Here is a 24,455-nt window from a genome sequence, read left to right on the forward strand (position 1 = left end):
TTGGAGGTGACAGGTGAGCTGAAATGAACAAGATTTTGATGATCGTGGTTTGTGAGGATGGGGCAGAGTAGAATGAGAAATTCAGATTTTGTTTATTCTAGATGTTCAGTTTCAGAGAAGGAAAGTGCAAGGAACATTCAGGATGAAGAAGATACCTGTTTGGCTACTGTGGATGGTCTGTGTGGGGGCAAAGGGAGAGGTCCCCAAATGATGGACTAAAGCCAGCTCATAGGGTCTCCATGGTCCATCCACCAAACTCCCATAGTTATTAGGGCAAACATTAGCACAGGCTAGCATGACAGTTTCCTTCTTGTACCCAAATCAGGGGTACACTTTCTCTGGAATAGATTTGACCCTTTTAATCACAGTAAAGTACCAGGACCTTAAAAGTAAGAAAATTGGCCCAAGTGTTTCACATGCTGTCTTACATGCTGTTAAATTAAATGCATTTGTTTTATGTTATTCACACCCGTGTCCAAAGATAGCCATCTTCAGGTTAGCCTGGGCAATCCTGGGCCCTGAGTTGGCATTACTTGCTCATGCTGGGGGTAGACAGAGGGGACAGACAGTCCAGTGCTTCTTAACTATGGGCCATTTTATCCTCAGGAGACATTTGGCAATATCGGGAGATATCTTTGATTTTCAGCTAGTGGGTAATATCTGGTGTGTAGAGACCGAGGACGCTGCTGAACATTCTACAGTGCAGAGCCTCATGATGAAGAAATATCTGGCCCTTACATTCAGTAGTGCTGTATAGTTATGGTCTTCAGCTGGGCCTCAGTAACGACAGCCTAGGCCATCTGTGGGAGATGGGCAGAAGGGAGCCTCTCAGAGGTTAGTGTGATCTGTCACTTAGTGGTGGCCATGTTGCTGTTAGGGGTGAAGGGGGTTGCAAAATGTCCCAGGAAAATCCATAAACACAGGAGCTGCAAATAGGTTTGGGAAAGCCAGGGATATCCAACGACACCCCAAATGGAAGAACTTCAAGTGGAGGAACTTAAATATAGTTTACATTATTTTTATTTATACATATTACAAAATTACACAGTCATCTTCATATATTATCTATCCCCATACTCACAGAAAATAGGAAAAGAGCTTTCTTAAGAACAATGGTCATGAAACTATTAATATTTTCTTTTCCATTAAAAAAGAAAAAAAGCTTTACACATAGCAGGTGATGGGAGGTTCAGGCCCCTACGGGCGATTTTCCTGAAAACTTGCCCTAACACGGTTGCTTTTTTGTGAGGGGATTGTTGATACCACTACACCAAAGGTCAGTATCCATCCTGTCACAAGATGCCACTGCCCTGGGTCTCCGTCAACATGAGAATTTGAGATTAAGAGAGATGTTTACTGTTTCTGGATACTCTTGCTTACTTCCTATTGTTATTTCAAAAATGACTAAATACTCCTCCCCGTCCACGCCTTACTCACGTCTCCTCAATTTTTGCTTTTGTAGCTCCCCTTGCCTCTTCAAGTCGGAAAGGTGCCATGCCTGTGGTTAACGTGAAGGAAGCCACCAACAAGCCCTATGCAATGTAAGTTTGCCTTTAACTGGGGACACATTCTTTCCTTTGGCCAAGGAACGGGGGGCCTAGCTAAGTGAATTTTTCCTTCTCTTTAGCTGCCCTAGGAACACTGGGATCCTTTTCCAGTTTGTATGATTACAGTCCACCCCTTTACACTTCTCTCTTCTTCAGTGGGGGCAACGAGTGGGAAATGAGCTATTTGTGCTCAATGTACCTTCTCCAAAAGCAGCAGGAGAATGTGCAGCCCCTCACTTCTTACTCTCTGGAGCCAGCTCAGTTCAAGAGAGCTAGCAGGCATGTTACATCCTACCCCGAGGTAGCCCCTGCACAGTATGAATTGAGGGACTCTATCAAAGGCCTTCCTTAATCCAAATTATTTTCTATCAGCATGGTAAGAGGGCTAATATTCCTATGTTGTAGATTGTCCCCAGAAAATCTTTTTTTATAATGCACATCAGTTGTCTGGGTTGTGTAACGTGTTCTCCATTATTACCTTTGAGGTCATTCTGAGAGGGCCTGAGGATTGTTTTTGTTTTTTTTTTCTTTTTTTAGGGACCACATTACCCAGTCTCCCTCGTTGGCTGCTTGACAATTGGGCTGGCCATTGTCAGGCACCAGCAGGAGATCAGAGAGTGGGTCAAAGGGTATCTTTCCCCTCCCCTACCCTAATCCCTCCTGCCCCGGGGCAGCTCTGGCAGAGGCTGGGGTTCTCAGGGCCACAGTTGCAGGTATTGAGAGAGCAGGTCCTTCTGATGTTCCCACTCCATATCATATCAAATATATTAAAATATACCTGCTTCTCACATTAAGTATAATTTTCATTATGAGACTTTTGGGGGGCACCTGGATGGCTCAGTCAGTTGAGCATTCGACTTCAGCTCAGGTCATGATCACATGGTCCATGAGTTCAAGGCTTGGCATCGGGCTCTCTGCTGTCAGCACAGGGCCTGCTTTGGATCCTCTGTCCCTCTCTCTCTCTCTCTCTGCCACTCCTTGATGTCTCTCTCTCTCTCTCTCTCAAAAATAAATATTTTTTTTTTCAACTTTTTTTTTTTTTTTTTAATTTATTTTTGGGACAGAGAGAGACAGAGCATGAACGGGGGAGGGGCAGAGAGAGAGGGAGACACAGAATCGGAAACAGGCTCCAGGCTCCGAGCCATCAGCCCAGAGCCTGACGCGGGGCTCGAACTCACAGACCGCGAGATCGTGACCTGGCTGAAGTCGGACGCTTAACCGACTGCGCCACCCAGGCGCCCCAACATTTTTTAAAAAGACTTTTTGAAAGAGTTTGGATAAATTTTAAAAATTTATGCTTGGGCATAAACTATGCATTTTTGTTCACATGGTTTAAATTTTATTGCATTGACATATAACTGTATAAAAGTTTGAGTTTCCATTGACTAGTTGGCATAATGTTACTTAAACAGTCATTGATTATGAAATAAATGTTTGCCGTGGAACTCTGGTGTTCAGCCAGGGTTAAAAACCATAGCATTGGTGTGTCTGTCTACCTTCTGAGCTGGAGCAGGGCCCTGATGGTGGGGAACACAGGACAGGTTATTAACAAACCATTTGCTTCATCTCTCACTCAGGGACAACCCTGCCGAAGACTCAAGTTGGATGAGCAAAATATTCAAGAAGAACAAACAAAAGACAAATGGCACCAGAAAAGGCTTCCCAAGACATCCACGGTCCAAAAAACCAGGCAGCAAAGCGCAGTGAGTGTGGCTAATGTTTCTCAAATTCCCTGGGGAGGAAAAGCTTTGGGAACAGTCTGCAGGAAGATCACAAGGAGTAGGGGAGGAGTCAGTAAGGGGGCGGCGGGGGGAGGTTAGGAGCTGGGCTTTGGAGTCTGACCCACCCAACAGAAAATCCCTGGTCTGCCACTATCTCACTCAGTGAGCATGCCTAGGACAAGTGGTCTATCTGAGCCTCTATTTCCCAACCTGTAAAATAGGGATGATATTGTGAAGCTTTAATGAGGTCAACATGTAAAGTGCTTTGCTGCAGAATGCAAGATGTGTAATTAGCACTCAATAATTTAGTAGATATTAGGGTTATAGGCAGAGGTTAACTAACTACCATCTCAATAGAACTCTACTTAAAAAACAAACTAGACAGTTGTGTGACCCTGTGACCCTCAACACGTAGAGATCCAAATTGTTGCCAAGCTATAGCTAAAAGCCCTAACCGTTTTAGGCCTGCTTGGTATATATTTTTTAATTATATTATATTGTCATTGATTCCATTAGTCAACCTTTATTGAGCACCTAATAGATACAAAGCACTCTACTTGTCTCTGGAGATAGCGAATGAATTAAACTCAATCCCCAACTTTTAAGAGTTTACCCCAAAATTGAACTTTGAGCTAAAGACAAGAACGAAGTCTTAATTTTTTACTGAGCCATAACATTTTTTAAAAGAGACATGCATATATACATATACACTTGCAAATGAAAAATGCTAGCTTTTGTGGGTTTTTTTTAAAGTTTATTTATTTTGAGACAGGGAGAGCACAAGTGGAGGAGGAGCAGAGAGAGAAGGAGAGAGAATTCCAAGCAGGCTCTGCACTGTCAGTGCAGAGCCCAATGCAGGGCTCGATCCCATGGACCATGAGAACATGGCCTGAGCTGAGATCAAGAGTCAGATGCTTAACTGACTGAGCCACCCAAGTGCCCCGAAAAATACCAGTTTTAAACACAAATGAAGCCAGGAATCATCTACAACTATTTTACTGGATTATCAAAATATTCTCTGAATGGGACAGACCCACATTGCTATCTAATTCGCTTCAAGCCTCCATTGGTCAGAAAAATCCCCAAGTCATTTTAAGTGACATCCTTCCGTGTTGTTCCTGTCCCAGATGGGATCCCTGGGTAGGCAGAGAGATTATCAGATAGATGAAGGTCAAAAGCTCACCCCGGCAGCAACAGGCCCACTTTGAGGTCTGGGCAGTTAGGTACTTGGTGGGTGGTGGGAAGCAGTATGGTGGGGAGGAGATTCTCAGAGCTGCTGCAGAAAGCGGGGCAGATGCATGTGTCACTTTCTGGATTAAAGGATGGGCGGGGAGGGTGCAGGACCCAGCAGGCCATTGGTGGTCCTTAGGGGTCATCGGTTTAGTGTGTCCTGGGATTAGTCTCACTCTGTTCCTTGGTCTTCAGCCTCCAGATTTCTTTGACTTTTGAGGGTCCATATCTCTGTCTCTAGCAGCTCAAGGTCAAGTTTGGTCATGAGAGCATAGGCAGGTCTGCTGTGGGGGTAGGGAAGCTTCCTCGGGGCTGGGAGTGCCATCTGGAAGCCAGACCCAGACTTGGGTCCCTTCATTCCAGGGCCAGGCCTCTTCCTATACATTGGAGCAGTGGAAACTGTGTAACTCAGCGAGCTCTACCTTGGCCGATAAACTTCTAGGATTCAAGTGGCTTTATAAAGGAGCAGCCTGTGATAAAAACAAACAAAACAACATTCACAGCTGTGGGAAATACTGTTGTCAGTAGGTCACACATTCCGTCTGCGTTGTTCCTTTATAGAACAGATTATGAAACTGCCTGGAAGCAATTTACCAATTGACGGTCTTAAGCAATTCCATGCACATTCATACTCTGAGCTTCAAAGACCAGGGTAGGGGGTCAAAAAAAGATGCTCGAAAAGGTTAGGCATAGAGGAGGAGCAACCCAGAAAGAGAGGAAATCTACAATCACAAGTGACATTGTCACATCCATGGCCTAGTCCTGTGCAAACTCCTGATCCCCAACTGATATTCCTCCCAACAAACAGAAGAGAGGCTAGAATAAAAGCTATAGGGTAAGGGGCGCCTGGCTGGCTCAGTCAGTAGAGCATGTGATTCTTGATCTCAGGGTCTTGCGTTCAAGCCCCACGTTGGTCCTAGAGCCTACTTTAAAAAAATAAATAAGTAAAAGCTACAAGGTAGATGTTCCATATGTTAATATCTCTCTCCTTCTCTCTCGCTGTCTCTCCTGTGTTTTTTAAATCGGATGTTCAAATTCATATTCTGGTGCTAATTGTATTAGTCAGTTATTGCTGCTACGATAATGCTATATAACAAGCAATCCCCCCCCCCCACTCTCAGTGGATTATAAAACAAACGTTTATTCTCCTCTTCCATAGTCCTGTGAGTTGGCTGGGATGATGCTGCTTAGGTTACAGGGAGTCCGGGGCATGGCTATGTATATGTATCAGCCTAGCTTTCCACTGCTAGCCTCGTCTCTCTTCCAGTAAGAGTTCAGTGGTCATCTGATTTGGGTTGTGTAACTGGTCTCAAAGTGGCAAGATGGATTGAGAAATCCAGGGACTGCCTCCAGGCTACAAGTGGAAAAGGAAGAGGTCCCCCTTGCTCATTGCTACTCAAATCCTCTCAACTGCTACCCATTCTGTCAGACTCCTCCAATTTCCACCAGTAGAGAGCCCCTCCTTTGAGTTACTATGGAATTTCTCCCTATCCAAATGTGAATGTAATGATAATAGCTAAAACTTCCAGAGTAGTTATTATGTTCCAGGCATTGTGGCACAGAGAGGGTAAGCAACGTGTCCAAAGTCACACAGTAGGTAGGTGGCAGAGCCAGGATCCGAGTCATCTGCCACCAGTGTCTTGGTGTTGATCACTGAGTGGTAGAAGGAGCACTGGAATGAATCGGAAGTCACGGGGCCCAGTCCTAGTGCCTCCGTTTGGGCAGGAAGAGGTCTGGGGGTGCACTTGGAGGTGCACGGGCAGACGTGGCAGGGACAGGGCAGGCTGGCTCGGGTGCCGTGCTAACAAAGTTGGTCTTCACCTGTGGTGCTGGGAGATCATTACAGGATTTAAACAGAATGACACCGTCGGATTTGAAAACCATCCAAGAACATATAAGTCCACATCCCAGCATTTCTCTGCGTGGGCTCTGCGGGTGTCTTCCTGCAATTTCCTCGAGAGGGCGAATGATTGGCCAGGGTCACACAGCACATGGAAGGGGCCTTGAAACTCAGGTCCTTGCAGAGCCCCCTTTTTGTCTCACTTCTCCTCACACGTGCTTTCTTGGCTTCTCGCATCCAGGTCTGCTCCCTGCCCACTCGACTTCTCTCTGCTCTCCACGTCCGAGACAGTTTGGGTCACCTACAGGCCTCATCCCAGATCCAGGAATACAGCTACAGGCCGGATCCAGGAATACAGCTGCCCCGAGGTGTGGAACTGCCCAGGGTGACCCTGGAAGCCAGGCACTGCCTGCTCTGTCCTGGGATGCTGTCTGCCCAGTTTCCTTTCTGACCCCACCTGCCTCTTCCTGGCCATAGTCAAGGCCAACACTAGCCCATATGTCGCCTTGTGCACTGAGAAAACAGTACCCTTTCCTGGAGAACTTGATTTCCAGCTGCTGGAAGATTGTGATAATATACTGGTTTTGTTAAAACGGTTGACTGCCGCCTGCTAGAAATCTGTACGAATGACGTACAAAGGTACAGAACTGTACAAATAACATGCAGAAAACTGTACAAATAAGCCACAGCATGAATACGTCCACGAAATGCTTACCCTTTGTCTTAGCAGTGTCTCCTTGTACAGTGTGCAGTCTGCACGACTGCACTCAGCGCTCTGGAGGCCACTCCACTTCTTTCCCCTTCCTGCAAAACCAAATACTAACCAGACTTTTGTAAATCAAATGATGTTTCAAACACTATTAAGTCCTGCTCTGTCAGTGGAATTCTCCATTTGCAAAAGACCCGTGTAATTATAAAGCGGGATCTGATAGCTGATTTCTGGTATAAATTGAGATTTCCGATTCCTATGCATCCGGTTGGCTATCATGGGGCCTGGCTACTTGCTTGGGGCTGCCTGAGGCATTTGAAACTGTGAAGGATGTTCTCAGGGGAAATAAGGGGAGGAACATCCTAGATGAGGGACTTAGAAATGATGAATCTCTGTCCTTTTTCTAGGAAACTGTGAGCCGAGAGAGAAAACTTGAGCTGGAATGGGAGAGAACCTGATGACCCCACGGTAGAGCCTTCTTCCCAAGGCTCTCAGATGCAATCCCCTCACCCTATGCCTTCTGGGGACCAGGTGTTACCCACTACCAAGCCTGTTGGTGTGGAGAGTCCTGATTCCCCTGGGCGAGCACTTCCTTGTCTAAACATCCTCCCGGCCCCGGCCTGACTTCGCTTCTTTGAGACGGGGCCGTGTCAGACCCCGGCCCCCCAGAATCTAGTCTACAGGGCCAAACCCTTGGGGATCGAGCGGTACTGAGCCACGGACGCACTTTCCTCTTTCCCATCAAGAGATCAGGCTCTTTTCCTTTGCTTTGTTTTGTTTTTAATTCTCTCACTGTCCCAAAGGCTTGACTTAGAACCACCGGACTCTGCCTCAGCTGCTCCCTGGAATCACTCGTGGAGCTGACCCAGCACGAGGTCATGATAAGCTCCCCAGGGCTTGTGTGGTGTGGCTGCGTGAGCCAGCCATCCTGGACTTCCCTGAGTCCTGGTGTGGTTGTAGAGGACACAGAGGCCAAACGTCCCTTCCCCTCCCATCCCCCAGCATGAGGGCAACACGAGGGCAGACCCTGTCTGCTGTTCACACCTCAGTTAAAATGTTCCACAGCAAAGACTTCAGCCTCAATTTTTCCAGCCCAGCCAGAAAAAAATTAGCCCCACTGCTCACTGGAGTGTGGATAGCTTCCAGCCCCAGCCAGGCCCAGTAAGGAAGCCTGGGCTGCCCACGGCCTCGGATGTATTTGCTTTGCAAATCCTGGAATGCAAACCCCAGAGGACTGGGTGGAAGACAGCCCTGAGCTTGGCTGGGGCCTCTGGAGGATGCATGCAAATTTTAGCCATGGAGGGCAGGGGGCTGTGGCAAGAGGGCCTGGCGGAGCCTACATCTAACAGGACCACGTCAGGGAGCAGGAGTCCACACAAGCTCCCTTTAGAACGTTCTGCCAGGAAGAATTTAATTTAACTGTACCTTTGAGAAGCTGAGAAGAATCAAATCTCAGGTGTTCTTGCACCCTGTTCCTACTCCAGGTCTGTGGCTCAGACCAGTCAAGGGGAGCGCCCTGGGGACCATGTGGGGGCGGAGAGACAAGTCCACGGCGGTCCCCTAGCCTCTCCCCCAGGAATGGTCTTGTGGTTTGCAGGCGGGCGCGGCCAGAGCCCTTGAGACCTGTGAACCAGGGGAGGGAGGGTTTCAGGCTCGCACAACTTGGGAATGCTTATGCCCTGCTGTGCAAGGGGGAACTGAACATGACATTAACTGTTGTTTGACCTGAAAGCCTGTATTCAGAGCCCAGATGCCCTTCTGTTAGAGTCAGGTTACAGTTAGAATCAATAAATTCCTGTGTATATTTCCCTTCATTTTTCGTATGTCCCTTTTCCCCATTAGGAGGCAATTAAGAGAATTGTTCTTGCGTTGGTTTCAGGGCCGCTGGATAAAATACAGGACATCTTGTTCAATTTGGATTTCAGAGAAACAATGAATAGTTAGCATGAGTATGGCCCCAGTATTGCTATTATTTGTTGTGTATCTGAAATTCAAATTTAACTAGGCCACCCATATTTTTATTTGCTAAATTTGGCAACTCCAATTAGTTCCTTTCTCCTTATCTTTCTTTTCTCTTAAAGCCAATACTAGTGGATTGGTTTTTGATGTGTCAGTCACTGTGGTTCAAAATTGGAGCTCTCACTAGTGTGGAGGTCAAGGGCAGAGCACACTCTGGTCTTCCAAACAAGCACATCCAGATGACCCCTGAGGCTCTGCCCTCCCTGTAACTCAGCTAACATCCCGAACTCAACCAGGTCTTGGCTGACCCCATTATCTCTGACTCACTGAGCCTCCTGGCTTCTCAGGGTCAGAAATTAGGTTAATTGAAAGTCCTGATGTCACTTACCCACCTTTTGAGAGCGATTCGAAGCAGCAGGGTGTCCCGTGCACCTCGGTGCTCTCGAAAGCCTCTGTGTCCCACGCTCCTACCTTCCCACTGGCACAAGATTCCCATAGCTAGCGAGGTCCACGAGCATCCCAAGGGCAGGGGTCGTGCCTTCTGCATTTGTTTATTCCATAGAGCTAGATCAGACCTGGCACATAGTAAATGCTCAATAAGTATTGGTTGGGAAAAAGAGCTCATGGATTAGACAACAAGGAGAGGCACTAAAATGGGTTCTGGGAGCTGGGTCCTGGCCTGGTTCTGTCTGTAGGTGGTTACGTGACCTTGAACGAGGCACCTGCCCCTCCTGAGCCTCAGCTTTTTCATCTATGAAGTGAGGCACTGCCCTCTTCTGCCCTGCTCAGAGCATGACAGTGAGGCTTCAAGGGTTGGAAGCGGAAAGTGGTTTGGAAAGAAGACAAGCTGTGCACACCAGAGGGTCGCCCTCCCCAGGCAGCCCCTGGAAAGACTCCTGTGTTATCTGAGAGAGGGGAGAGGAGGCCTTCGACGCCTTCCAGCAGAGACCACATTCTCTGGACCAAAAGCCAGACACTGTATTCTGTCCATTTTTACCCTGGTTCTGAATGGCCAAAATTAGGGACTTAGTAAAACAGATGGTGTAGAATCAAGACTGGCCCAGATTTTCCTGGACATATAATTAACTGTCATCCTAAGGGTCCCAGAGTTGTAGGATGTCAGGTCCAGAGGGCAAGTATCATGTCCCTGACGTCCCTCAGCCTGTGGGGAGCTGGACTAAAACCCAGGTCTCCTGATGCCCAGGGCACTTCATTACTGTCTTAGCAAGTTGGCGCTCAAGGACGGGACACCTGGGGAGCAACCAGAGAGGGCCCCCAGGCGGGGACAAGGGGGCTGACCCTCACAGCCTTGCAGGTGCCAGACTGGCCTAGTTGTGGCGGGTGGGCTCCCATCTTGCCACCACTGTGAATAATCCAGATTAGACCTTTGTGCAAGTCAATTTCTTTATTTGCTTAAATAACACAGTACAAAAATGAGACTCAGATGCCAGCATCGGGAACTCATACCAAATAGTCATATAGCTTAAAGAACATCATTCTAAATAAGAAACAATGTACAGAAGGTTCCTGACCCTCATGTCCGATCTGGTTCTGATCCTTCACATTTGGGGGCTGTGTTCTTGAACAGTGTCTAAACTAAATCCATAAATAGCTCACCTCTCCCCCACCTCCTTAGAAGCAGCAATAAAAGAAAATGACTTTCCAGAATATGCTTGGTTGAACTTCCTAAAACTTTGCCTCAGGTTTGAGGCCAGTCCCATCTAAGTGCCCAAGGCCTCTCTGCCCTAGGTTTCACCCCTCTCCCCAGCCTTACCCCACAGTGATCAGTGAATGTTCAATATAGCAATAGAGTATCTACCAAGGGTAATAACAGTGAGTCCATATTTTAACACCCTCTCCCCTATGACCGTATGTTCCAGGTAGTGTCCAAGGGCTATGTGCATATCCCTGTTGGGCATGCATGTACATAATGGACATGTGGCAAATTGCCCATGTGAGCCAAGCTGTTCAAACTATTCAGCTTTGTAGAAGGCAGAGCCTCTAACAGACCACACTTCACCTTTGGGCAAAAATAAAAAGGAGCCCTTTCTCAAGACATTTTACTGCCATCAGGTAGAAACCTATTATCATAAATCTACAACTCTACAATGTCTAGGAAGTGAATAGCACTTCCTGGGGTATGGTGTTCTTGAGCAGTGCACATCCGTGCAACCATCCATGGCAATCCACCTTAAAGTCTTCCCTCATTTCCTGAAAACTACCCAGATCGTAACTATAATAACAACATACATGGACAAGGCACTATGTAATTTTCAGAACTCTTCACATTCATCTTCTCACTGACTCTTGGCAAGGCATGATATGCGAGAGGTGCAAGGCATCAGCTTCACTTCTCTGAACAAAGAATTCTGGGACACAGGGTTGGAAGGATTCTGAGAGGCCAGGGATCCCCAATCCGCAGGTCTTCCCTATCTGAGGCCTGCAGACTTCCTGAGAGGCGTCTACAAATCCATATGGGCATTAAGTACCATTGGTGAACTGAATAAATTATTTGTTGCGTATAGATGCACATCTGTTTAAATGCATGAATCCTTTGGGCACTCTGGTGAGAGATTAAATAAAAATTTATTTAAAAAAACTAAGACTCATATGAAATTAACATTTTAAAAATGCCAGCAGGACTTCCACGTGATAGTGGGGCATGATTTGGGCCCCTGTGGAGCAAGAAAATACATGAATGTGAAAAGGGCACATAAGTCGGGATTAGGGTTAGCCCCAAAATGCAAAGGCTTGAGTCAAGGTAGCTCCCCATTTCCTCCCTAAACCCCAATTTAGAGATAGAATGACTGGTTCCACAATTCCAGTGGAGGACCAAGGCCTCCCAAGGAATGCCTGGTAGAATTGCCTGGATCTCAGGAGCTCTCTCCCTCATTCGTTCATGCATCCAACGAGGACTTAAAGACTGTCTCCAGCTCTGTGGGGTGTATTTGGCCACAGAATGAAAGCACCGACGGCCCCCCTTTAGGGAGATTTCAGCATGATAGAGCCAGAAAGGGTCCGATGGGTCACACAGTCTTGCCCAGAATCCAAGGTCTGGAGAGGAGGGCACACAAGTACAGGGTCTCGCAGCAAGTTTGGGGCAGGTCAGCCGGCGGAGCTCTGGTCTCCCACCTCCTCAGTCCTCCCCAGCTCCTTCCGCTAACATGGCCTCTGCCTCCAGTTAAGAACGCTTTGTGTATCTCAGTCTTAGCCCACAAGGGCTCGGGGACACAGGTGGCCATCCACTCTCGTCTTCATTCATGTCTGTGAAGCACTGGATTGGGCTATCGTGAGGCATCTTCAGAGGCTCCTGGTCAAAGCCGCCATTGTTTGATAGCTCAAGGGAACTTGAGCGCAAAGCACAGCTCTTAATCTGGACTCTGGCTCTCAGGATTTGTGATGTTCTGGGAGGAGAAAAAGAACATAGGTTTGAGCCATAGCCCAGTTACTTGTGGGTCCTACTCTAGTAACAACAGACTCCTAATTTAACGTATCAACACAGCACATCAGCTGTCACCTCTGGACCTTTACTCACTACCTCCTGCCTGCAGTGCTCTCCTGGCCCTTTCTCCCCGCCCTTTCTCCTCGCCATCCTCCAAGGGCAAAAATCTACACCTTTTGACGTAGATTTTGGAAGGCTTCCAGGACCAATCACTTCATTGGCCTCAGCGACCACTAATCTGGCATTTTACTGATACTTAATTTTGTCATCAGTAAACATTCTGTCTTTTTCTATAGCAGAACCATCCTCAGGCTCTCACAGCGCCTTGCACAGCTAGGCACAGTGGAGGCTCTTAACACCTATTGGTTAAATGAATGAATGGATGAATGAGTGAATGAATGGTTAGTAAAACCAGGAGATGGAGTTAGGGCCACGGAGGATATCAGAACTGATGTTTCTATAATGTCTCTCACAAAAACTCCATAAGCTATTGCCTAACCCAACCTAGAGGGCAAATTATCCATAACAACCCCATATCTGGACAAAGAAAATAAAGCTGAGGAAAGAGAGGTCAAAGGTCTTAAGGAGCTTCCATCGGGAAAACAAGCCAACATAGAACCCAGCAGGGGAGGGGAGAGGACGGTAAGAGGATCCTGTTGGGATCTTGAACTTGTCTTCGCTTGTGCCGTCTGGCTCTTTCTCACCTGCTGGGCCTCCCTGTACGGGAAGTGGGTGTAACTGGCGTGGCTGTAGCACAGGCCCATGAGGCTGAAGACGGCGTGGCTGTTGTTGCTGGCAAATTTGTTGGTGAAGCCAAAGGCAAGCTGGTAGGGTCTCTTGGTGAGGTTCCTGCCCAGCTCAGTAGAGCGGGCTTTCTGGCTGTGCAGGGTGGCTGCCAGCTTCCTGAGGGAGGAGTCCGAGACCTTGTAGAAAAACTTCTTGAAGCTGGGATGTCGCCTGATCTGGAAGCAGAAATGAAGGCCGGCCGTCAGTGTTGCTGGCAGGTAGCCCCCTTCCCCCAACTGTGCCCCCCCCTTCAATGCCACGAGCCCAGACTGGGCTGGACACCTCCCGTCCCTGGGATGAGCTTCCTTGTTAAATGCTTCCTCTACCTCTAGCCTCTCAGAATCTGTTCTGCAAGGTTCACCTCCAAGCAGCAGGACAAGGTGGGGGGGGGGGGGGGGAAAGTGCAGGTCTTTGGATAACGGACGCTTCAATGGCATTTACTCCCTCTGTGACTTCTCTGAGCCTCTGTTTAGTCATGTGTTAAATGGCAGGAACGATACCCCCACCCGCACGCAGTGTTGTTGGGGGAAGGGGAGGAAGTGAGCTAGCTGATGTCAAATGTCTCACGCAGAGTGGATGTTGGATGAATTTTCGTTCTCACTTTAAGTCGCCTCCTCTCAATACCTAAGTGCCCCAGGTTGCGCTCCCCCAGAGACGAGGGCTCGGGTGCAGGTAGCGATGCTGGGAAACAGCGATGGGGGAATGGAGATCTGGGGTCGGAGGGGAAGGCAGCCCACGCAGACTGGCTGCTGAGCGTGTTCCTCACAGGGCACTCCGGGAGCCCGCGTAGAGCACACTCCTCAGAGTTAGCCCTACGAGGGGCAAGGGGCCTGAGTTATGTATACACCAGCTTCCATGAGCCATTGGCTGAGGGCTGCTTCTCGGGAGGTGGGGGGCGATCATTCTGGTCTCCCACGTGGGTGGTAAAATGGTTCTAGGGGCCGGTCCTCAGGCCACAAGATGCGGGTGCCGGCAGCGGCGAGGTGGGCCGGCATGCACTGTGGCGGGAAGGCGAGGTACCCACAGCGTCCGCTATGCTCATGAGCCGTCCACGGCCCGTGCTCATCTCTGCCACCTCAGATGCGATCTCTCTTGGTCTCTCCAAGTAGACTGTGAGGTTTTCAGTCTATCTGTGAGGCCACAGGCTATCTAGCAGGAGAGGACAATCTAAAAGCGTGGAAGGATTGGAGACCACATAGACGCTGAAATGTGCGACAAGACAGAGTGAAAAGGAGCTAGCAGAGGACGAGATCAGCAGGACCCGCAGGCTGGACTTGGGGGAAGGAGGGAGGTGGGACACGGGCTGAACTGCAAGGGGGATTTGGATGGGGGGAGGTCCTGGCTGGCAGGATAAACCTCGTGAGCATTATATTATTGTAAACTAACATTTATCTCATCTGCTATGTGGCCGGCAGTTTCCGTATATGCACTAAACTTTGTCAAGCAGGTAGTTACCCCCCGCCCCATTTTGCAAAAGAGAAAACTGAGGCTCAGAGAGGTTGAGGGACATGCCCAAGGTCACCTGGATGCAGGGATAGGGATTGAACTCAGGCCTCAGCCTTGGGGGTACCGAGCACTCCTCACCTGCTCCCCCAACTGGCCATCCACTTCTTGGAGAAGGGCCACCAGATCCTGGATGACCAGCTCCTCTAAGGAAAACAAAGAAGGATTCAGGGGCTGCTGACAAGTTCTGCAACAACACATCCATCTATCACAGACGGCACTTTGTCTCTAAAACACAGCACACAGATTCGTTTCGAAGGGCAAAGAAAAATCTTCCCCGAAACTAGGGCTGGAGAGTGAAAGCTTTATCTGAGTTTGTTGTATAGAAACTGAAAGGACGTCGGCCAGTTGAGCGTCACGTCAGCTCCATTCGACAGATGGGGAACCTGAGACCTCCCAGTGTCCCCGGTCCAGGCTACAGAGTAGCGTGGTCAGGAATGGGAGCGGGGGCCCAGAGAGCTCATCAGAAAGCAGGGAGGGGGGGGACGCCACAGCCACAGATGCCACAGGAACACACCCACCGGTCCGGGCTGTAAAGGGCCGCACGTGGCTGCCTGCACCAAGACCTAATCGCAAGCATTCAGGATATTTGTGGACCTTTTGTGATCAACTGTTGGCAGCTTGAAATCAGCCACGGTGGGAATATTTACATCACAGCAATCTGCAAACGCTACAAATCAGGGCTCCCCCCCTGCCCCCGCCCAACACCCACCCTCAGCCTGTTTGCCAGTCCGCCACTGGTTATGAGACCCAGGGCAAGGCAGGAATTGTATATGAAACATTCAAGCAAGCCCACTGAAGTTACATCCCACCGAGTTCTCTACGAGAAGAGAACTCTCCATCTGCAACTCTGCCCCAAGAGCCCCCGTTGAAAGGCCAACCCTGCCTCCTCCCTGCCCTGCCGGTGTCTCCCCAGCCTTCCCAGTCTCTACTGGAATTCAGCCTGTGAGATCCATGCAAAAAGAGGCCCTAGGCCAGCTGACCCAGGAGAGAGCAGGGTGGTATACTAACTAGATTCGAACACTCCATCTGGCTGAGGTCCCCCCTCTGGCTGGTGACTTCTGGTCTGGGAGGGTGCATCTGAGGATCCCACAGGTGCCTCTTCTGCAGGCGAGGACTCCTGGAACTCGACATCTTCCAGGTCTGAGGGCAGAAAGGAGATGGTGTGAGTGTTTTGTGCCTGTTTCAAATCCACAAGTCCATCACGGGGCCCAGGTTCTGACAAGAAACCGTCCAAAGACACTGGCACCAGACGGGGTCCTGGTTTCCCAGGCTCCTCAGCAAGCCCGCAGCCCCCTGGGCCCGCCTCAGAGGCGTTCACGGGGCCTTCTTTACCCCCTCTGGAAATCTCATTCCTCTTTTCTGCCACCAGCCCCCTCTGCCTCCTCACAGTCCGGGAGGAAACAAAGCAGGCCTGCCAAGATCCCCCTAAATGAGCCCACTTCCCCGTGACTCTGTGAGGCTTTACTGAACCACTAAGCCTGTCTGAACCTCACTTTCTCCATCTGTCGAATGGGAATAACAAGAGTGACTTCACCAGGCTGTAAGTGGGCTGAACGAGATCCCATGTGTGAGCGTGGCATGCAGTAGGCACTCCATAAATGTCAAGGGAATCACTCTATACCTCACACTTGGCAGTGGTGAAAAAGCAGAGGGCCAGGCCATATCCTACTTCATGAGACCTGGGTCTATGTTTCTTCCTTAGCTTTCGGGTGAGTCTGATGCCCTTAAGCCAATAAACCGATGTGCTGCTCTCACACTGCATTTGTTGTTGTTATTGTTTTAGTGTTTATTTATTTTGACAGAGAGAGAGAGAGAGGAAGAGAGAGAGAGCATGCACATGAGCAGGGGAGGGGCAGAGAGAGAGGGAGAGAGAGAATCCCAAGCAGGCTCCCTGCTCTCAGCAGAGCCCTGTGCGGCGCTTGAGCTCACGAACCGTGAGATCATGACCCAAGCCGAAATCCAGAATCAGAGGCTTAACGGACAGAGCCACCCAGGCGCCCCAAACGGCATTTGTTTTTAAGTGTTGGTGTGTTTTTGTATGGGTGGAGGGAGGGCGTGTGTTGTGGGTGGTGAGTCCAGCTGGCAGCCAGCGGCCCCCTCCTCTCCGCAGCCCTCCCACACCTCCCTGCCCCACTCAGAGCTGAGAGCAAGAGAGTCAAGCCTGAAGCAGAGGCCACGAAGCTGGCCAAGCCCGCCCTGGAGGAGGCCTGGGGCCAGAGGCAGCCTCTGTGACCATGGCCACGCGGGGCCTGCTTACCGGGGCTGTTGGAGGTGGAGGGCTGATGGCCCCCCACACACAAGGGCAGAAAGCTGGGCCTCTTGGGCGGCCGGGACTCCGGGCTGGCAGCACCTGCGGCCCCCGCTCTCCTGGACTCCTTGGGGCCATGTCTCTTATAAGAAAAGGCTTTTCTGAGGCTGGACTTCTTCTCTTGGGATCTCTTTCTGTAGGGTGGGGACAGGTTTTCTACAGCCACCTCTGGTTCCTGGACTCGAAGCTGTTGCGGGGGAGATGAGAGAAACTGAGCCAGGGTCCCGACCGTGAGGAGATTGTGAGTGAGCCGGGGAAGGACACCAGCACCCCCTGAAACAAACTGAGACCCGCTGGGGAGCAGAGGGTGCGGCCTGGCCAGAGCAAGAGTGGCCGGCAGCGATGGGGGTGGGGGTGGGGGTGGGGGCTTGGGGAAGGAGGAGCGACAGGAGCCAGGCTCTGGAAAGATGTAGCATGGGGGAGGGCAGGAAAGTTATTATGCCAGGCAGGGGTGGGGGTGTTCATAGTGAGGGTCAAGATCTACGTGGGGAGTGTCTTCCTCACCTCTCCTCCCTGCTCTTCTGCATCCTGGAGTAGGGCAATGATCTTCTGGATGAATTCTCCTAAAAAAGAACAAAACGTTTGCTTGTACTTTAGTATGGAGCAAAGCATTTCTACGGTCAGTCGTCACTTCCTGAGGCCCAAGTGGCTCCCTGGCTGATTCTCACAGGTCTCCAGGTGCTAATGAGCTTGCACTTAGTGGGTGTCCCAAGCCCTGCCTGCGGACACCTCAGACTCTTCGGAAGTGGCCCGAGGGCAGAGCTGGTTACGAGGCAATACGTTCACTTCTCCATTGGTCAGCGAACACCCAGATGTGGCACTTTAAGTGTGAGGAAAATAACAGAGGCCGCTGCCTCCAGGAGAAGGCGCCTCAAGGCCATGTGGAAAGGCCTGGTCCCCAAAAGTCCCCTCACCCAGCATCGTCCTCTTCTACTTAGAACAGGGGCCCTTCTCAATTCCCCTTCAAGGCACATTTTCTGTGAAAAGCAGGTAAGATAGGATGGGGGGTGGGTGGGGAAGTAGATCTTTAAAAGTATCTTCAGGGGCACCTGGGTGGCTCAGTCGGTTAAGCGTCCGACTTCGACCTAGGTCATGATGTCACGATTCGTGAGTTCGTGCCCCGCGTCAGGCTCTGTGCTGACAGCTCGGAGCCTAGAACCTGCTTTGGATTCCGTGTCTCCCTCTCTCTTTCTCTCTCTCTGCCCCTCCCCTGCTTGCGCTTGGTCTTTCTCTCTCTCTCAAAAATAAATAAACATTAAAAACGATTTTTTTTTTAATGAAAATAAAAAAAAAATCATGGACTGAGCCTTGCATCGGATTCTCTTTTGGAAATTTGCTGGGGGTTCTCTCTCTCCCTCTCTCTTTCTGCCCCTACCCTACTCTCTAGCCAGGGTAAGGGGTTAATAATAGCATCAGCAGCTGCCATTTGTGGTATTTCCCTCCTGTGGCCCCTACCCACCTCCTGCCCCCACCCCCTGACAGCCTCTCAATTTCTCCCCAGGCTACAGGGCTACACAACTACAACAATAATAGCAGTAAATGGCAGGTAACATTCGTTAGCTCTAAATAGCTTATTAACTGCTCTAACTGCTTTATCAGCATTAATTCCATTAGTGCCTCCGAGGACTCTAGGATCTAGGAACTGGTATTAGCCTCATCTTGCAGTTGAGGACGCTGAGACCAGAGATTAAGTAACTCATCCAAGTTCACACAGATGGAAGAGGTCAGAGTCCAATGCAAACCCACGCCCTAAAGATCACATCATCTACAGAGCCCTTGCCACGGGCCAAGGCTTTCCTGGCATGGCCTGTGCCGGCCTCACCGAGGAGGGCGTCCTCAATGTTGTGATTTTACTGCTGAGGCTCACTTCGGGTAAGACAGGGGTCTGTGCTCTGGACCCCACACTGCCCCTTCCCGGCCTGCTGCCCCCAGAGGAAGTCAAGGCCAGGTTACTGCCTCTCTCTGGGTCAGTATGGGGTCAGGCCGGATGATTTCCGAGGGGTGTCTGAGAAAAGGAGGGGGTACTAACTGAATTCCAAGGCTCTGTTCGCCTGCAAGTCCTCTTCGGGTCCCTGGCTCCCTGCTGGGGTGGAAAGCTCCAAGTGACTCAGACCCCCGCTGTCTGTAGGCAGGACCTCTTGGACTTTGGGTTCCTCCGAGCCTAAGAAGCAAGATGAAATGGCGGGTGTGTTTAATCAGGGTGAGGGTGTTAACAACACACAAAAGTTAGAAGAGGTTCCAGAGTTCACCTCATGGCTAGATCATGCAAAGGCCTTGCTGGGACAGAGGTGAGCTGTGGGTCAGGGTCAAAGCTCTGATGTACTGGCCCAGACCTAGCTCCCTTGCCCCTTTGCACCTCTTTACAACTGACTTTCCTGGGCTTTGCCCTCGTCTCCTCCTTTCCCTGGCAAGCTCATCCCTCTGGCATCTTGGCTTGGAGAGTAAATGCCTGATTCTATGGCACGAAGTAATGCAGCAGGGCCAGAATCCCCCTGCATGAAGGTATCTCCAGTTGTGGCCGGAAATTCCACTGCCGGGGCTCCATATTTGGTGTTGAGCATTGCCCCTCCTTTTTAAAATGTAAATTCCCCTGGCCAGGCTAAGCAGCTAGGCTGTTCCTCCCTGGCACCCAGGATGATCCTTTCTCTCTGTAGCTCAGGTTCCATCACTGGTGGGCCACAGAACCTTGAACACATTGTTTTACCTCCCCAAGCCTCAGCTCCCCCATCTGTAAAATGGGGATAATGATACGGCTCTGAAAACTGGTTGAGTATAGACACACAGTAGGGAAGTGTCTTATTTTACAGGTGAGGAGACTGAGTCAGGCACGGAGATGGCGAATGAGGTAGAAAGTACAGGTCGGAACTCAGGCCCCCTGCCTCCCAGGCTGTGGTTCCTTCCTGCACAGCTGCCCCCTGCCGGGGTACAGCAGCTGAGGCTGTGGAGAGATGCGGACGGCTAGGGGATTCCTCAGCACAATTTCCACAGGGGCTTAGCTGGACTGCCCAGAGAGGTCTCGTGTAGGGAGGTGACCTGCTGACACCCCTTTCTCCTCCCTACTGCCCTCCCCACGCTGCTCAGAGCAGAGCAAGAGTCAGAGCTAGGAGGGTGGCCCTTCCAATGGCCGACTCCAGCCCCGCAGAAGGTTCCAGAGCTGGAGGCAGCTGCAGTGTTGCTATGGTAACCCTGAGCCTGCTCACCAGGGCTGCTGGAGGTGGAGGGCTGATGGCCCCCAACACACAGGGGGAGAAAGCTGGGCCTCTTGGGTGGCCGGGACTCCAGGCTGGAAACGTCTGCAGGCCCGGCTCTCTTAGCTTCCTCAGAGCCATGTTTCTTATGAGAAAACGCTCTCTTGAAGCTAGACTTTTTCTCTTGGAATTTCTTCCTGTCAACTGACACTGGAATCTGTACAACCACCTCTGGCTGAGGAGCTTGAAGCTGCTGTGGGAGAAATGAGAGAAACCGTCGGGCCCTTGACCTTGAGGAGAGGGGAAGGCTCTCTGAGAAACAACTAAAGAGCAGCCAAGTGCTTCGTGGTGGCCCCAAGCGAGGGAGGTGACAGAGCCTAGAGCTGGGGAGCACTGAGACTTTCCTGGGCAAGCGGGCCTTGAGCAGGAGGAGGAGGAGGAAGCAGCGAGCCCATGGTGGGGGGAAGGGGGGTTCTATGCAGACCATTTGCTCCTTACCTCTTCCTCCCACTGGTCTCCCACTTTTTGGAGGAATTCCACTATCATCTTGATGATTTTATCCTCTGGAAAAAAGTAAATGCACCCAGTTAATCTTTCTAGATGCCCCGAGAACTCTTTCTAATGACTGTCTTGAACTTCTGAGATCAACTGAGTCTCTATTAAGTGAGGATGCTGTTAGGCCATGGAAGTGGCGAAAAGCACCATGTCCCAGGAGCTAGTCCTTCTGAGAGAGGCTTGGGAGATCCACAGGGAAAGGGCGGGAGGCCAAAGCACAAAATTTTACCCAGGCAATTTCAGGTCAGTCCTTCAAGCATTCAACCTGTGACCCCATTATTTCCTCTGACCTTTACGGATTTGTAAATATCTGCTTTGGGTTCGGCCAGCCGTGTGACCTTGAGTAAGTCTCTTAACCTCTCTGTGCCTTCGTCCCCTTCCCTGTGAAGTGTGAATCATGATCCCCGTCCCCGCTTCCCTCAGCAGGCTGTCAGGCCATCAAGGAACTCTGCTTGGAGATACTTTACAAGGCTAATGCTGCAAAATTCCGGTAGGGGAAATGGTAGAGACCCAGCGACACTGAGGTGCAGGGCAGAGGGACCCCAGCAGGCCTGACACGGACAGCCTGCCGCATCGATGCCTCACACCACATCTTTACAGAGAAACCACAAACAACATGAATGGTTTTCTTTGATATCCCGGCTGACTGATCCAAAGACAATAGGCCCAGAGTTGCCTCTGCTACCTGCCAGCTGATCCGTTTACAGAAAAGGTTTGTTTAAGGCTCCCTGGTCCCTGGACTGCAGATTTTTTCACCCCTCACCTCTCTCTCATTTATAAATCCTGTTTGGCTTTTGTTCCTTGTCTCAGTCTACCAGCTGACTTCTCTCGTCTGAAAAAACAGCATGCAAAATAAACAGCCTGCAAAATAGCCAACTAAATGCCTTTTAGTTACTCTCTGACAGATGCATAGATGTTTGACATCTCTTAAAATATGCCCCTTCCTTATAGGGAATTAGATTAGTAGAGCGTTCATTATCGATTTTATTAGGGGCAATAACAGCATTGCGGTTGTGCGTGACACTGTAGTCATTTCTCGGAGATGTGTGCTTAAGGATGAGGGATCATTTTCCTTAAAATGGTTCAGCCACAAAATTACACACGCACACAATTCTGAAGCCAATATTGGCCTCCGGTGGACGATTGTGAGTATAGGAGTGTGCGTAGAGCTATTCCACGCTGGCATCTATTTAAAAATATATATAAGTTCTATATTCCTCCATATCACATTCCTTCCATAAATCTCAAAAGACTAAAAAAAGTCCCATGCTCATTAACACATAAGGCAGGAACATTTGCCAGTGGCCGTTCTAATTCCTGAGACTCCCTTCTGTGAAACTCTAAAATAAGTAAATGTGACCAGAAGCGCCAGAAGGAGCAAGATCAGTACATGCATTTTGAGAGGGACCATCCAAGGTGCAAGCAGTCATCCAGAACAATCCATTTGTTCCAGAACAATCATTTGGTAACGGCCCCCTCCCCGGCTGCGGGGCAAGAGGACACTAAGAAGATGAGGACTCACGGTCAAGCTTTCTGAGTTCCTCTTCGGGCCGATGACCTGTGGCTTGAGAAGAAACCTCGGATGCTGCAGGACCCCCAGCTTCAATGAGCAAGGACTGGTGGAGACCAGAACCTTTCCCACCTGGAAGAAAGATGAAAGGAAGCGTATGTGTGGGGGATGGGAGTAGTGGCATCAGTGACATTTTTCTGACTTTGTTCATGAGCACAATAAAATGACACAGAATTCACAGCAGGATGGGCTGCTGCAGCCAGCACTAGGCTTAACCAAAAAGAAAAAAAAAAAAAAAATCAGAAACCTGCCAAGGTTTCCATCTGAAAAGAGGTGGCATCAACCCAGACATGCTTCTCATTAAGAACAGGGAGAGTTTTGAGAGCTACAGGGCAAAGCTCTGTCTCCCTCCAGGTGCCTGTGGGGCATTCAACCCCAGGACCTGAGAGTCAAAGAAGAAAGGCACCTTGGGGTGGTCCAGCTTCCTTATTTTACAAATGAAGAACCAAAGGTCTCTGAGAGGGGCAGCAATCTGTTCAAGGTCACAGAGCAGGTGTATTCTGGAAATAGCCAAGTATAGATCCGGCCCCCAGGGTGGATGGCTCTATCTACTTCTCTGGCCCCATCCCCAGTCCTCGCACAGGGATCAATGCTGGGGGCTAGGCTTCCCCCCTCACCTCCCTCCCTGCCTTCCCATTTCTCCTTGGTCTGTGCTCCTTCAACTAGAGTACTTAACAACAACAGCTGCCACTTAACGGAGCACCTTCCGCGTGCCAGCTCTGGGCCACGGCTACCCAGGAGATAGCAACTGTTATCATCTCCATTTCATGGACGAAAAAAAAATCGAGGCTCGGGGAGGAATGTCACCAGCCCCAGGTCACACAGCTAATGAATGGCGGAACAGGGGTCTGACCTCAGGCTTTCAGCCACCGTGCTGTTCTGCCTCAAAGAAATTTCACGGTGGTGCTGTCCCTGATGGTTGTCCCAACTTCCACGTCCCCTCTGTTGAAAGGTTTGAGGAGTCAGCTTAGAGTACCCTAGCCCTTGGGGTTGGGGCAGTGGGGTTACCAGGCATGGTCTGCTCACCCTTGGGTGCTGGGCCCAGGTCAGCCTCCTCAGGGCGTGGGGCAGCAGCCATCTTGGGCAGCCCTATCTCTTGGCCTTCGGCCTTCTGATCTTGGGCCCCCTTGGTTTCCTCAGCAACATGTTTCTTGTGACTGTGTTTCTTGCGACTGGCCTTCTTGTCGTGGGCTTTTTTCCTCGGAGCTGTCTCCCCTGGTGCCTCCGGGGTTTCTGCAGGCTTGGGGAGGCCCTCCTTCCCTTTTGCCTTCCGGCTGGCCTTTTCTTTGGGCTCTTCCGGGCCTGTCCTCAGGAGGAAGTTCATCAAGGTCTTCAGCCACCCCTGCTGGCCCCGTCTCTGGGTCTTTTCCTTCTTGGTGTCCTGTGGCAGCCTCTGGTCAGTGGGAAGAAACTCCCTGGTCTCTTCCAGGCTGTGGGCTGTGGCCGTGGCATCCTGAGCTTCCACAGACTGAGCTGGGCTCTGGGGACATCTGCTCCCATCGCTGGCTGCTTGGTGAAGCATCCTTCTGGAGGGGGTAGTGGGCATGGAGAAGCACCGGCGGACCTTCTTGGGGCTCTGTGACCTATCCAGAGACCTGGTTCTCCTCCCTGACAGATGCTTCCTGGGCTCCATTGCACTGCAAACAAAGCAAACAGCTCCCTTACCGGAGACCTACCAGAGACGTGGTGGCGGGTTACCAGTGCTGCCCCGTGCGCCGATCCACCCTGCCCATCAATGTGAGTGATATCAGCCCTCAAAGCTGCTGTCTCCGTTAAATTCCTCAAAAGCCCTGGGAAGGAGGGCTACCCTTGTCCACATTTTCCAGAGGAGGAAACTAAACTATGGGAGGTCATGCCCCAGATGTCACAGCTGGTCTATAACTCCCCTGGGGCCTCCAGAAGGAGCAGGACCTTACCAACACCTTGGTTTTAGTCTGTGGAGACCCGATTGTGGACTTTGGACCTCCAGAACTGAAAGATAATGAATTCGTTTTGTTCCAAAGCCTCTGAGTTTCTGGTATTTTGTTGCAGCAACAATAGGAAACTAATACAGCTGGAGCCAGGGGCCAAGTCCTGCCCCTGGGGACTCTGGGC

At 50.3% G+C, this 24,455-nt stretch overlaps 2 protein-coding genes across 4 annotated transcripts in view; one reads left to right on the forward strand and one right to left on the reverse strand.

Annotated features, from left to right (window-relative positions):
- PNPLA1 (patatin like phospholipase domain containing 1) overlaps positions 1-8,839 on the forward strand; it is a 29,490-nt gene extending 20,651 nt beyond the window's left edge. For 2 of the 3 annotated variants that reach the window (XM_042938573.1, XM_042938571.1), the window contains exons 7-10: positions 1,463-1,541; positions 3,125-3,250; positions 6,580-6,706; positions 7,455-8,839. In XM_042938573.1, the coding sequence (XP_042794507.1) occupies positions 1,463-1,541; positions 3,125-3,250; positions 6,580-6,706; positions 7,455-7,505 (383 nt within the window). In that variant the 3' untranslated portion in view covers positions 7,506-8,839. Of the gene's footprint in view, positions 1-1,462; positions 1,542-3,124; positions 3,255-6,579; positions 6,707-7,454 lie in introns of those variants that run through there. The other variant, XM_042938572.1, reaches the window with a different exon arrangement.
- Positions 8,840-11,648: 2,809 nt separating this feature from the next.
- Positions 11,649-24,097, reverse strand: BNIP5 (BCL2 interacting protein 5). The gene is made up of 11 exons (XM_042938574.1): positions 23,388-24,097; positions 22,314-22,433; positions 20,735-20,799; positions 20,249-20,489; positions 19,078-19,209; positions 17,553-17,611; positions 16,998-17,235; positions 15,749-15,880; positions 14,819-14,883; positions 13,153-13,410; positions 11,649-12,410 (listed from the first exon to the last, which is right to left on the reverse strand). The coding sequence occupies exons 1-11, from the start codon at positions 23,992-23,994 to the stop codon at positions 12,375-12,377; spliced, it is 1,953 nt and encodes a 650-aa protein (XP_042794508.1). The 5' UTR covers positions 23,995-24,097; the 3' UTR covers positions 11,649-12,374.
- Between the last annotated feature and the right edge of the window lie 358 nt (positions 24,098-24,455).

Source organism: Panthera leo, chromosome B2 (genome assembly GCF_018350215.1).
Source record: "Panthera leo isolate Ple1 chromosome B2, P.leo_Ple1_pat1.1, whole genome shotgun sequence".
Lineage (NCBI taxonomy): Eukaryota > Metazoa > Chordata > Mammalia > Carnivora > Felidae > Panthera > Panthera leo.